At 41.4% G+C, this 15,386-nt stretch overlaps 1 protein-coding gene across 1 annotated transcript; it reads left to right on the top strand.

Moving 5' to 3' along the window:
- The first annotated feature begins 2,486 nt into the window (after window positions 1–2,486).
- Window positions 2,487–9,306, top strand: LOC115047266 (immunoglobulin lambda-1 light chain-like). The gene is made up of 7 exons (XM_029508074.1): window positions 2,487–2,567; window positions 2,810–3,110; window positions 6,998–7,056; window positions 7,990–8,340; window positions 8,443–8,460; window positions 8,545–8,651; window positions 9,086–9,306. The coding sequence occupies exons 1-7, from the start codon at window positions 2,525–2,527 to the stop codon at window positions 9,110–9,112; spliced, it is 906 nt and encodes a 301-aa protein (XP_029363934.1). The 5' UTR covers window positions 2,487–2,524; the 3' UTR covers window positions 9,113–9,306.
- The last annotated feature ends 6,080 nt before the right edge of the window (window positions 9,307–15,386 follow it).

The raw sequence follows: 15,386 nt of genomic DNA, 5'->3' as shown, positions 1-15,386 counted from the left end.
CCACAGCAAGGCAGACCATTTGCACAGCTCAGACATCAGGACTGAGGGGCTGCAGGGTGGACCTGCTCTGGGCTCGGCATGTAGGCATCAGCCTGGCTTCACAAAGACACTGATTGTCCACCTTGAGGGAGGCAGCTACCCAGGAACAGAGGATAGGTTTTCACTCCCAGCGGGAATCTGGACTATTTCTGCAAGAATTCAGTCTCTATTTGAGGCCTGGGCCCGGGAATGCTGACCTCTCTGGTTTCAGACACAGAGGAAGCTCTATTTGCTGAGAGGAAGCCCCTCTGCAGGAAAGTGGGGCTTCAAACTGAAGGTAAACATCAATTGGATGCTGATGAGATGAGGCCAGGTGAAAGCAGATGAATGGTGATCTACACAGAATGACTTTTAAGGGATTTAAAGGGTCATCCAAGATAGTATTTTTGTGCCACAGCGAGCTCTCTGTATCATTAGAATTGTTATTAGTGATAATAATAGACTGTAAGCACAAGAATTGTGTTTTTGCTCACTCATAGTCATTAATTTTCAATGTAATATTTCTTATATTTTTATTCCTCGTTGAGAGTTTTTGATTTGGAAACCATTTTTCTGTTTTATTCTGATAGCAGCATAGGTTTGGAATTAAACTCTGGTCACTGCGGTCAGATCAAAGCTGTCATGTATGTGCAGCACAAGGTGCAGCCCCTCCTGTGACCCGGAAACGGATAATGAATGAATGAATGAATGAAATATCCCCTGACACTACATGTAGCAAATCAGCAAAAAGCAAAAAACAAAACATCAGCCTCAGCTCACCTTTCTGGGCTAAACATGCGAAACCAAAACGTGATTGTGCTATTCCACAGTAATCTGTTTTGACTTTAAGTTTTTTGTTGTTTTTGTTTTGTTTTTGACTAAAGCAATTTCCTTCAGAAATGACCTCAGTCCACATCAACACAATTAAAACCAAGATCCAATCCAAGATTCAGGGCTCGCAAAGACCTTGTGACTTACAAGACAATGACTGCCCATTAGGTGGCAGCGTATGTTCAAATGTGTGTTGAACAGGTGACATGGTTGTCGGGCTGGTGTGCCGTCCACGGAGAATAAGAGTTCTTGATCAAAACTTGTAAATGTTCCACTGAGCTTGTCCCTGGGTACCACAGTAACTTCCTGGATAGAGAGCTGTTTAAATTTGTTTCCAGCTGCAGTCCAATGATCTGGCTTCTCAGCATTACAGTTCACTGCCCCATTAAATGTGATATTTTAGGTGACTCATTGTCCTCGGTGGGAGGTTCTGTCTGTGGGGCACTACGCCAGTTAACATCCTCAGTCTCCAATATTGCAATTGAGCTGTACCATATTTTATTTTTAAAGGATCACCGTGATTCATACGTTTTTCATCATGTGCCATTTCAGGGTTTTACACACAGATTGTTGGCGCACTGCCGTTCACAGTTTGAATAACGCATCTTGATCTTACTGTGAGATAAACAAAAGTGTATTTTTTAGGTAGCAAACAGGACTAAAAGTAGTCCAATCCTGTCTTTATGTCCTATAGGAGGTTAAGTGCTTCCTTTAAAAACAATTCTGATCATGAGCTCTGCTAATTTTTTACAGCAGTAATGTTGAAAAATCGCCTCCAATGCCTATAAAGCTCAAACTGAGATTTTTTTTATTTTATTTTATTTTTTTCTAGAAGACATTTCAGTTGAATACCCAAAATGACAGATCACCTTTAAAGATGGAAAGAGAAGTCAAAATGTCTTTCCAAAAGAAGGTCCATGCTCATTGGAGCGGAGCAGAAGCTACACCGTCACACATCATTTCATGATGTGATGCCTCTGCCATGTCACTTCATTTCCTGCTTCAAACGCACACTGTGAGGACTCTGGTCCCTCAGCAGAGGTGATGCTCAACATAAAAATCCTTTCCTTTGCAATCGTCATCCAACTGTCCTGGATCAAAGGTACATTAATGCCAAAGTGCTGTGAATGTGATCATGTGACTTCAGCCAAATTAACGTTCTATATTTTCTGTTTCTTTCGACAGGGACATCACCAAATAATAATGTTCATCTGACTCCAGCTGACGTGATCAGCAACACAGATGCTAACATCACACTGACCTGTGAACACAACATCAGCATGTCTAACACAGTTGTGTGGTTTCATCGCTCGGTGGAAGGCGCTTCATTAAAGCAAATTGCTCTTACAAGATATAATACCATTCAAACTGTAGAAATCCCATATCAAAGTAGACTCAAAGTCAGTGGAGATGGTAAAAGCAAGGCCTTGCTTCATCTCTTCAAACTGCAGCATCCCAGAGAGAGCGGCCATTATTTCTGTGCGGCTTCTCACCATGATAAAACGTTTCAAGCGCCTCTACAAAAACCCCGCACACCTGGAGCAAACCACATGAACACTTGTACACTCAGCTTACCAGTGGGAGGGGATGAAGAGGAAACGCTGTCAGACAAGGGCACACAATGAGACCGAGAGAGTTTTAGTGTGCAGGTAGACAGTCAGTCTTCCGCTTCAACATGATCTGGTATCATCTCTTCATACCTATCATCTGGATCAACGGTAAAACAGCCATGCCTCTTTTATACTATAGATTTATCTCTCCGCAGAGAGAGTGGGCTGTTCATTACCTTGTTTTGTATCATTTTCCCACCTTTTACAACGTTTATACATTTAATCTAATGGCTTTATTAATTCTAATTCAGTTTATTTAATTACTTAAAATTGTGTCATCGTTTATTTTAAATTCACATGTCCTCTCTAGGTCTGAGACCTGCAGTAAAGCCTGTTCTTTATCTCTACAGGAGTGGCGTCCAGTCAAGTAGTGCAGCAGGCACCAGCCGAGCTCGTGAAGCCGGTCAATGATGAAGTCAAATTAATGTGCACGCACAAAATCACCCACTGTAACACTATTCTTTGGTATCAGCGCTCAAAAGGAGAAACTGCCCTGAAGCTGATTGGCTACATGTATTATAAACATTCAAATGTTGAACCATCATTTAGACACCAATTCAGCCTGAGCGGTGATGGAGAGAGCACAGCGTATCTTCATATCCTCAGCCTGAAACACCCCGAACACAGCGCAGATTACTTTGGTGCAGCAAGGTACCACAGTGATGAAAACAGCTCTTCTTTCAAACAAAAACCACTAAGATCCGGTAGAAATTAACACACCAGCATTAAACCACTTGGATTGTTTAATGCAGTTTGAAGGTACATTCACAGTGAGTCTGTCCTGTTTGCTTCATTAAAATTACAAAAAAACAAACTTCTTTTTTATCTTCATTTTCAGCTTCTATAGGTTAAAGCAGCAGGTATATAATGTGACCTCACTTTACACGAGGAGGAACTGTCTCTCGTAAACCTAAATGGAATGCAGCCCTGATCAATGTCACGGATAATACCTGAATTATACCAGATCTGTGCAAGACATTCTTGGGCACTGTATGAGTCGAATTCATTACTAAGATTAGACTAAGATTACTAATATCTTTTTAATTAATAATTAATTATATAAATATATATATATATATATATAAATAATTAATATCTTTTTAACAGCTTTTCAGTTGCATCATTACATTGAAAAGGTCACTGAATTTAGCAGACAAAAAAATTATAATGTTTACATCAGCAAGGTCATTCTTAAAAAGGACTGGAAGGCCAAGAAGACTTTGATTTGGATGAAATTTGATGAAAATATTATTTTCTGAGAGATCAGAAAAAGTCTAGCAAGGCCGTAGATCAGCATCTGGCAGCTACATTGGGTGAAAAAGCTAAGATGTGCTAAAACCCACGAAGATCAGTGGAAAAGTATTATTGTGTTACTGCATGGGGCTGCATTACTGCAAGTGCAGTGGGCAATATTGTCCAAACTGATGTGATAATGAACGGTGAGAAGTACAGTCAGATTTAGTCCACACAGTCCCCTCGAGGAAAGCACCTGGCCAGGATTGGCTTTATTTACCAGATCTAAAGTATTTCTCTTTGTTAGATCTGCATCTGTGATATTTATCCAAACGGTCCAAAGGTAGGGTTGACGTTTCCCTTTGTCCATCAGGGAGGACACAAAAATCCATCTGTCCCTGAATCCGAAAATGTGGGACTCTGACACTATGAATGTTCGGACCATGAAGCTCTGAAGTCCAGAGCATAAACTATGGTTGCTCATCTCTGTCTGTCTGTGTGTTAAGAAAATGGGTGAGTGAATAAATTACGGACACTTTGAATAAAGAAACTTTTTTTTTCTCTCTCTCTCTGACAGGATGATGCAAATGAACAACAAAACGGAGATAACTCGAAAATTTTTGGAATTCATTTTTTTTTCTCATTATTATATTACCAACTATACACATCGATGACACCAAATGTGCATTGGTAAATATCAGCAGTGGGGTCAAATGGCAAAAAAATAAAATAATAGTAGTGATTAACAATGAGAGTATTTGATGAAGTCTGCATAGATTAGTTTCACTCATCAAAGAAAATGTGTGTATTCACAATATTTCTAAATATCATGAAGTAACAGACAGCTTCTCTTTTACCACAAAGCTGATCTGCACACCTCTCTACACACACATCATTTAGATCAGAGGGTCTTCTTTTTCTGACAATTATTCTGCCAAAGAAGATATTTCTGACGGTGAAGGGACTGGAAGGGAAGAGCATGTTTAAAACATAATCATACACTGACCTCTGCAGGTTAGATTTTGTATTACACCATAAAGTTGCGTCATTTAGGGAAAGGATACAGTCTAAAGTTTAAATATGAGTCTAATTATGTTACTGTATTTTTATAAAGGATCTGATACTTGAATGGAGCAGCTATGAAAGGAAAGAAGAAATGGAAGAATCAAAGATTGGATTTTGACAACAGGATTTAAAAACCATGGATTCACATTTATGATAGACATGAAAACATTACAGCATCAATAGCTGAGCTGCTATCGACCTAGACTGCTGCTCCTTCTCTCATATGCATTACAGCAGTGCATGTCTGTTTGTTTCCTCCTGTAGTCTGTGTTTTGTCCCCCCTGTCCCCGTCCCCTCTTCATGGCCCTGCTCAGTAGCTGCTGCTGCAGTAGTTACCTTTAGTTGTCATTACTCACCGCTACTCACTTCCCTTGTAACCTCCATCTCTCTACCAAGTCCCCCCTCCTCTCCTTCAGGCTCGTTCTCACTGTGTCTCTCTGCCTCTGCTTCTCTTGCTGCCCCCCCATTTCTCCCTCTCTCAGTCCAACCAGTCGAGGCAGATGGCCGCCCTCCCCTGAGCCCAGTTCTGCCCAGGGCCTCTGCGTCTCAAATGAAGCTTTACTTGCCACAGTTGCCAAGTGTTTGCTCTTGGAGGGATATTGATTTGGCACTACACAAGTAAATTCAATTTGACTTGATCTGAATCCCAACTTTATCAAACGTAGTGGTGCTTAAAACAGTTGTATTTGCAACTAAACTTTCCTTTGCTTTATTTCTTGACGTGTAATAACGTCAAGAAATAACAGCACGCATGCATGTATATAAATATATACATATAAAAAATTACATATAAAATAATATAATTGATAATTATTTCATCACTTTCAATAATAATTATTCTATTTATCATAGAAGAAACTGGATCAAAAGTATTAGTGCCACCTGTAACATACCAAAGTATTTTTAGATTCTTAATGCCAATGTATAAATGCCAAAATTATGAAAGTACATTCAGTTGTCAACATGGACACAAGTTGTGTTTATTTCACAGGAAAATTTATTGTCTTCTCCCCAGAATTGTACCTTCAACCCTCACCTCCATCTCCATGAACAAAGTCTGTGGAGCAGAAATATCTTTTTAATCTTTCTACACTTCAGATTGATATAATTACCTTGATGAGGGATCCAGATTGGCCAGGAGGTTATTCTGAATCATCCTCTGGGAAAAAAGACACCCACTCAAGAGGAAATATTGCGATTGGCACCATAAACACAGCATCATGTCTTTCAGGTAACCTTATTTGTTTATAACTGAGAAGAAAAAGAGGTGTGGCCAGAAAAGACATCACTTCCTGCACCTTCTGGAACGAGGTTTTCTTTTTCCCTCTTCTTCTTGTTTTAGCCATCACAGAAATAGCATCAATCAGGAGGCATGGAGCTCACCTCAGACATCTGTCAGCGCTCCAACATGCAGACAGAGAGAGATGGAGGCTGAGATATGAGGAGGCCCTGAGAGGAGCTCGGAGAAGTCAGGTTTTTGTGTAGTGTTTTTTCACTGTGGGGACAGGGGACCACAGTGATACAGTGTAATAGAAGTGCCGTACAAAAACCTCTCATGTTCAAAATGTTAGTGAGGACGGCAAAACTTAACTTTTGGACAGAATTCCATATGGAAAGAATAAAATATAGTTAACAGCTTTTATCCACTCATCTGGGTAGTCTGGACTTGAGCTACAGTAATGTTTTTGGAAGTGGAACTAAACTGACTGATAAAGGTAAGTCGTGTTTACAGTTTCAGGAAAAGGTGAATTCTGATAAGTGCTGATCCTAATGTGTGAAGGGGTGATTACAAGTGTTCAGTGTTTTAGATTGCATTGTGAAACATCTCTGGATTGTCAGAAAAACAGAGAAACTATGTAAAGATTATTGGTGGCAGAGGAAACTGTATCACTGTACAGAAATCACTGTAATAACCAACCAGAACAGGAGTTTGTAGACAACTTTGATTCTCTGGCCTTTGTGGTTCTTTTTGACTTCTTTTGGAACTTCTTTTGACTTTATTTTGACTCAACAACAGTTTAGTCACTGTGATGTTTTCAGTGCTCATTGCTGGAGGAACCATATAAACTGTTTTAGGTAAGAAATCGACAACAATCTATATTTAAATTAACATAGAACACGAAACCAAACGACAGGTCGATTTTTCTAAATTGGTCCTTCAGCTGACAGTAGGAGTAAGTTACACTGACAGAGCTGGATACACAGCAGAGAGAAATACTGGAGTTTTATCACCATCTCAGAGCTCTGTGCTCCTTCGCTGAGGCTCAATTTGGAGCTGGGACTAAACTGACCGTCTTAGGTAAGAATAAACCGAACTGACCACTCTGTAACATTATACTGTTGTTTTAGATGCAGTAAATGCATTTATCTCCTTAAGCTAGTTCCAGTTGACTTGTTAGTCCTTGTTAGTAGAAGAGAGCTTATTTAACTCTGCAACTGCAGTCAAAGTTGCTTAGCTATGTTGAATGAATCCAACTTGAATTTAGGTTTGTTTATATAATGTGTCGGACAGATTACTACTAGTTACATGTACAGTAGTATGACCTCAGTTTAGTCTACAGGTCTCACTTTGTAATGTCTTGGTGCTTCATTTTCTCATAAGCCTTATTTAAATAAACAGGTTAAGTTGTCTTTGATATATATAGATTTCAACTAATTTCTCTAAAAATGATGTTTTATCATTTATAGCAATACATTTCTTTCAGTTTGCCATTTTTACATAAAAAATGTTCAGTTCAAGGTCACTTATTGTGTGTAATTTTAATATTAATATAAGTCACAGTAAATTTGTTTTTGGTTGTGGGTTTTTTTGTTTTGTTTTTATTTTTCTGATTAAGTTGTTTTTATTTTATCGATTGTTATACGTAACAGCTCTGAATGCTTTTCCAATTTGCATCATGAGTATTCCTCTTCGCAAACAAAATTTGGTTTAAGGACTCCAAATGCTTCTTCTAAGGTGTGTGCTGTAAATATGCTGCTGCCAGTATAGTTCAGCACACAACAAAGAAAGAGAACTTTAGGAACCAGAAACTCCAAAGTTGATCTCTTGAGAGAATTACTCTTGCTTAATAAATATGTTTACAGGTAAACAGCTGTAAAATTGTTGCATCAAGTCTTTGGCTGCTTGCTTTACATGCATGTTGATGTGAGAGTCAATCTATCTGTCGCCAAGAAAGTAAATAAAAATGCCTGACTGTTCCAACTGTTTTGCTCTTGTCTTTCATCCCCACAGAAACAAACCTTACCGTCACCCCCCCTACAGTCAAAGTTCTGGGGGCTTCAGACAAAGAGTGTCTGGACAGAAATAACAAGAAACTGCCCAACAAGACCTTGGTTTGTGTGGCGTCGGACTTCTACCCAGACCACGTGAATGTGTTCTGGCAGGTCGACGGGGAGGTCGTCAACAATGGCGTGACAACTGACAGGGCTGCCCGGCGGACTGGGGGGACGTATCACATCACCAGCAGGCTGAGGGTCCCATTCAAACTGTGGTACTCCCCTCATCGCAACTTTACTTGCACTGTCAGCTTCTTCGATGGAAACAACACTGTGTACAGGTCAAGCTGGATCAGCGGTGCTGAAGGTTTGTTCAATGGCAACTTGAGAAAATCTAAAGCTGTTGACAAAGACACCAATTATTGCTGATGTACTGACAAAGCCTTTATCTCCCTTCTCTTCCTGTCAGCCCCACAAATACAGAGAGGTAAATGTATTTTTGTGTGATCTTAGACAGCTCAAACTGTCAGCACTGTTGAAACATGCCGCTGACTGCTCCATTTTTTGGCAGAGCGATATCTGAGGATCTCGTGCAACGCCAAACTGTCCTACACTGTGTTGATCGCCAAGAGCTGCATCTATGGAGTCTTTGTGATACTCTTGGTGTGGAAGTTTCAGGTCAGTCAGCTGAGACATTATTCATTCCCACAGTAACAGTGGGGGGACCGCTGTGCTTGTTTCGTTCACATTGAGGAGCTGGAGACCAGTGTATGTAATGAACAGTAGAATGGAGGCAAAAACCAAGTTCAAAAGCACTAAACATGACAAAAAACAAACAGGGCTAATTTCTAAATATGTTCCTCTGACATGAAATTTAAGCGATCAGTTTAAAAGTGGTTTAGAAGTGTCCCGCTGACGTTACAGACTGACCACGTTACCCAGACAGCAGAATAGATCCGGCCCATACTTCGGCCACATGCTTGCTTTCCACCGGCGCATGCACAGTATGGTTGTCAAATGATACCTTCACATCTGGCAGCCTGCGGGCTGTAGGCTTTAATTAATACAACAGATCCGTTTCTGCAAATGTCCTCTCTCTGTCTCCTGCTTAGGGTTCATCTGAAAGGCAGAACAAGTGAAGGTGGAGCCGAATGAGCGAGGTGCTTCTCCTGGTGTGTGTGAATCCAATTCTAAAAGTGTGTATGTTGAAATGCCTTCGCTCTCAATCACATCCTGCACAAATCATTTGGTGAAAAGTTCCAAGATAGATGGTGATGCTGTTCATGTAAGTGCTTGGGGACTGCTTTATGCTCAATAAACCTGTTTAACAAACTGTTTCTTTCTTTCATTTCGGAAGCTGAGACATTTCTGCTGCAGGAAAGCAAATGCTGATCTCTGCACCTGCGAGATGAGAGCCGCTCTGATGTTAGGAATTCACTGCATATACCACATTACAGGGTTTTAACTGTTTGCTTATCACAAATCTGCTCTTTCTTTCTGATGCCTATTCCCATTCACTAAGTCCCAGCTGGGTCATTTCAGCAATCATGGTTTATCTAATCAATTTCTATTCACATCCAAACCAGATCTAAATTAATCTACCATTTCACACATCCATTTGAATTATCCTCCATTCATCTCATTATTGATGAGCACATTCCACATGTACACATTGTTTTGCCTGTCCTCATCAGTACCATAAGGAGTTAAGTGTTTTCATCGTGAAGAACAAAAACGGGCCGTGAAAGCCAGTGGAGGCGTTGACAGCGAAGGCAGAGCAGAGGATGTGGTCACAGAGGAAGCCGCAGGTTGTTCTCTGCACCAGAGAAACAATGGAAGGGCAATCTCTCACTTCACCGCAACCTTTGCGATCGACACCTGCAACTTTGCAAAAGCACATGCCCGCAGGAGAATGCTGTTTCCGTGTTAACGGAAGCCACGCTGTGACCCAGCAGCTGTTCACTATCATCTGCTGCAGCCTGAACACCAAACCCGGATCTGTCCACAGGAAGGGACTTCATTATAAAAGTTTACAGCACAACCTATGAATTCCCTTCTGTCAGAAACTATGAATCATGAGATGATTATTTTTGATGTATTAAGCCAAAAGGAGTTATGAAATTATGAGCTACTATGTAAAACACTGAGTCAGGGATTTAAAAAGTTATTTTTTTCTATTCTGAAATCATGTCAAAAAGAGCCTCTGTATACATTTTCTGCCACAAACAATACAAACTCATCCACGAGAGAGAAAAGGTTTCTGTGTTTTGAAGCCTGTCTGTCGGTGAAGTGTTCCTTCGGAGGCGGTGAACTGCAGCGTGAGGCCAAATGAGCCACACAGAGGTTAAACAGGGCATTCCAGTCTCCCGTTCATACATAAAATCAATCAGAAAAAAAACCCCAACCAAACTGAGCATTGGTGAGTATGGTGGGAAACTGAATGATTTATTATGAGGTGTATAACAGAGGTGGGATGTCTTAATGCAGTTATGTTACCGTCTTCTGTCTTTAGCATTCAGCTAAATGTCCTCTCTCCATCTGCTGGACTGTTGGTGCCATCACACCAGTGGCAGTTCTTTCAGTTCACCTCTTGCTCAGCATCTGCAGTCAACTGCACTAATTGGGAACAAATAACAGGTAGTTGCAAAAGGTGAAAAGAAAGAAGAACAATTCTATATATTTTTAATCTGACAGGCACGTCCCACTCTGCTGCCATGCCAGGAAAATGGTCGGTATCATGTTCAAGCATTAAAACTGGTTTTCAACTTACAAGGTGAGGTGAGATAGATACTCACTGGCATATTAGTGAACACAAATTATGAGGAGCCTCCTGCTTTGCTTTGGTATTTTGTTGCCGTACCACTTTGTGTCCATTAGCGCAATGTCAAACCAATTCATGTTGCATTTACACAGTGCTCAGTACATTTTAGCTCCTCCCAGCAGAGCAGCAGAAACAGAAGGCTTCAGGAGTGGAAAAGTCATGTTCACCAGAGATCATTTTCTCTCTCCATCCACCAAATAAGAGAAATGGCTCACCCATCCCCCCTCACCCACCACCAGTGACTTATCTGAAATATCCCGGCTGTCAGCCAGTGGCTGTGACGTGAATCTCCCGCTAATCCCTGCTGTTCTAGTCCGCTCTGTTCAGCTTTAAAACCTATTATCTAAGGACAGAGAGGTCGAATTTGTCTTCACTGATTCATGATGTGGTCAGAGCCTTCAGCTTTTAGCGTTACAATCTCTATGACTGCATAACTTCCTGATTCTCTTCTGACACCGTATTTCAGCGTTCCCAATCCAGTGTGGTTTAATCAGTCTTAAGTATTGAGGAGTCTTTATATCTTCCTGCTCACATGAATGGAGTGAAATTTGTCACGTGTCATGTGTTCTCTCAGAGTCGGGTGGAATAGACTGCAATGGACTGAAAGTGGTGGTTGTATTAAGGAGGACATCCACATTTATTCCTATGCTGAAAAAAAGCACTTCAATTTTCTCTTTGGAATGCCATAAATGTCAAAATGAAATAAATAATGAAATGCATATGAAAAAATAAACTCAGCAAACAAAACTAAATTGTTTGAAATCTACAATTTTCATTTCATAGCTTTATTTATTCATTTTAGTATTGATTTATTTGTTCCATGCAAAGGCCCATGCAACCGCAACCCTTCTAACACTAATCAGCCGAGTTCAGCTTCTCTCAGCTACAGCTCAATATATTTACATGCAAGACTCCTACTGGCAAAGCAGAATGACCTACTGTTGGCTTTCTGCACACATAAATGAGATTAAATAATTTAACACGGCTCTTTCCAAACTTTATTTAACCAGATGGATAAAATTTGGACAGTCACTGAGCCATATGTCAACCTGTATACCAAAACTGTATCTCCAAACAGATAAGGGAGGGTAAAAAAATGCACAAATAAATCAATATCAGATAACAGGAACAAACTAAGAGTGTTTTATTGTTGTTGATTTGTTTTTGTTTTTGCAATAAATATGTCAGTTAGTTACTATTTGCTGTTGAATCTGCCAGTTCATATGTGATGATTTAAATGTTGGGCTGAGCTTCAAGTTCAACTGAAAAAATAGTTATTTGGAGATTTTTGTCAGTTTTCTCTGAATAAATTCAGACATTTGAAAAAGAATCTCAGTTAATGTGTAAATATTATTACGCGTGACAGAGAAATAGTCTGCTGTCAGGCCTGTCTGGCTTCTGTCTGCCTGTTTCATACTCCCTAACACAAATTTAATGAGGGGATTTCAATCCAGCCGTAATCATCTCGACATCTCTAACCTCAATAGGAGTGTCTCTTCTCCCCAACAGTCCAGCACTAATCCACTGCCGTGTCAAGAGCCATATGCTCATTCTGACCAACTATGCAATGACTGCCAAGCTGTAATAATATCAGAAAATAACAATACAGACAAAAAGATACAGAGAAGAACAAAGCAACAACTGAAGAGAAACAGGCTGCTGGGGAAAAAGGAGATGGAAGTCGTATCTCCCTTATATTATTACGTTTCCTGGGTAGTACAGTGTTCAAGGCCGAAGTCCCATCCTTCCTTCATGTGCAATCAAACACTTTTGAATGTTTTTGGACTAAAAGTCTGGACTCCTCTGTTGGATTTCAGTCTGTCTCTCCCAAACACTCAGAGACAGAAAAGAACACACACAGCATGAATTTACTTAAATTGTAAATAGAGAAAGCATTAACATGTTCCACATAGGAGTTTAAAGGTCGGGTTAGTACTGTCGCCCCACAATAAGAAGGTTGTGGGTTTGGTTCCCGGCCTGGGGCCTTTCTGTGCAGAGTTTGCATGTTCTCCCCATGTCTGTGTGGGTTTCCTCCCACCGTCCAAATTCATCATGTTTGGGTTAACTTGGGACTCTAAATTGTCTGTAAGTCTGAGTGTGAGTGGTTGTTGGTCTCTGTCTGTCTCTGTGTGTTTCCCCTGTGATGGACTGCTGACCTGTCCAGGGTGAACCCGCCCTCACCCATTGTGAGCTGGGATTGGCTCCAGCACCCCCCGACCCGGAGACAAAACAGCGGTAGAAGATAGATAGATAGTCTGGAAAATATACAGTAAAGTGAAAACATGACCAAACCCAAACTACACAGTGTGCTTGTCTTCCTGTCAAACAATATTCTCTCTTCACAGGAAAAAGGGAATTCGCCCTTTCAAGTAATTGTCCATCCATGGCAGCCATCTTAAATATTCCTATTGCTGGAGACTCCGAGGAGTTCTTTCTACAGTCTCCACGCTGATAGGCCTTGTCCCCCCTGCCTCACATCTTATAATCCAGGCTTCTATTGTTCAGGAGCTCTGAGTTTGATTCTGAGACTCAGTGTCCCAGTTCTTTCCATGGTTCCTCTTCCTGTTCCTCTCAGCCATCACCAGAGCCGCCACCACAGTGACCAGCACGGTAATGGTGATGACGAGCACAGTGGCAGTCTCAGCGATGCACAGCTGGCTGTCCACCCAGGCCAGCGAGGCCCCGGCCAGCTGCGGCGGATCCTGGCACGTCACGTTCCTATAGTCGTCGATGTGGAGGTGGCGAACATACAGGATCTTGCTGAAGACACGGTGTAGTTCGCAGTCACAGCTCCATGGGTTCCCTGGTAGAACACCAGGAAGAGTCAATGGAGAAAAAGAACAAAGGTCAACACAAAGTAAATGTTGTGGTGTTTGACAACTACGACAATATGGCCGCTTGGTCACACAGTCACACAGCTCTTGTCATGTTTTGTTCATTCAGTGTTATTCAGTACTAACTGTTCATATATTGTCTGCAAAACGATACAAAATTATTCGAAGGTGAACTCAAGTTGAGGCGACTGTGACTTCACAAAACATATTATTGGCCAGAAGTGATGAAGTTATATTTCTTTTAACGCACACCAGGTTCTCCAGCTTCCACCACAGAGCAGTTAGTACAGTAGGTGACTCTGAAATGCTATAGGCATAAATGTGATAATAAAAGGTTGGATGCATGGATGGCTTGATACTAATGTTTAAAGCTAAAATGGTGACATTTTATGTGAAAGCCCAATTTCACAGTGACATCATGATGTTTTGTAAAAACAGCTGGCTGTTATTCAACACTGTAACTCAGGAGGGGAAGGTTTATTTAAGTCCAGTTTGAGTAATTTGGCAGAAAGATACAAGCGTTCTACGAAAACCTAGTTCACCTTGAAGTCTCTGGATGCAGAACACATGCAGAATACTACGAGCTTCCACCAATCTCTGACACTTGAAGGCATCATCACATCAAAATTCAAATCTGGAAAATTGTCAGTAATTTTCTGAAAGAGGTGTGACCGTGACAGCAGATGGACGGAATACCAACTCTGAAAAAGTGAATAAATATATTCATATTGTGAGCATTAGAAAATGCTGACAGCAGTGACAGCGCACACCTGACAGCTGGATGTGTGTAGCTGTCGTGTGCAGACTGATGAATGTTTTAAACTTCAGGTGATGCAGATTGTTTCCCTCCAGAGCGAGAACAGCCAGACTGTAGAGAGGAGCCAGGGCAGAACTGTCTATCTGAGAGATGTTGTTGTGACTCAGATGGAGCACCTGGGACAGCCGGAGACACAGAGAGAGACAGACAGGCAGACAGAGAGAGGGACAGAGAGAGAGAGGCAGACAGACAGGCAGGCAGGCAGACAGACAGACAGACAGAGGAACAGAGAGAGAGAGGCAGACAGACAGGCAGAGAGAGGGACAGAGAGAGAGAGGCAGACAGACAGGCAGGCAGGCAGACAGATAGACAGACAGAGGGACAGAGAGAGAGAGGCAGACAGACAGACAGACCAGTGTTTAGACAGGTGTGGTCTAAATAACTCCCTGTCAGTAGTCAGTGTTGTACCTCCAGTCCAGGCAGCATGTCCAGACTCCCCTGCTGCACCACCCTCAGTCTGTTGTGATGCAGGTAGAGCTGTCTGAGCCTGGAGAGGCCCCTGAACACACCGGGGCCAACTGACACCAGCTGGTTATGACTGAGGTCCAGCTTCTCCATGTTGTCCAGATACTCGAAGCTGACGGGGGGGCACAGACACTCAGCTCTGTTCACGTGATTCCTGCAGCCCTTTATACTCTAACAGTATCCATGAACACTTCCATCAGATGCAGAGCCACATTAAAGACATCTTGGTTTTATTTAACGGGGGCTGGATCTGACTCTGGATCTGACTCAGAATACCTGATGTGCTCTGACTGTCTTCCAATGAGAAACACATCAAAGTGGAACTGCTTTAAATGAAGACTAGCTAATAATGTATTCAGTCACCAGAGCCCTTCGATCGTAGCCTGTGGTGTCGAATGAAACTTTCATCACCACAGTGTTTGTGATGTGTCACAGAATTATTTATAGTGTCTACTCGTAGCATAGTTTGAATCGTG

This window comes from Echeneis naucrates, chromosome 8, assembly GCF_900963305.1.
Source record: "Echeneis naucrates chromosome 8, fEcheNa1.1, whole genome shotgun sequence".
NCBI classification, from domain to species: Eukaryota; Metazoa; Chordata; class Actinopteri; order Carangiformes; family Echeneidae; genus Echeneis; species Echeneis naucrates.
Note: the sequence above shows the minus strand (reverse complement) of the source record. Positions and strands in the feature narration are given on the sequence as shown.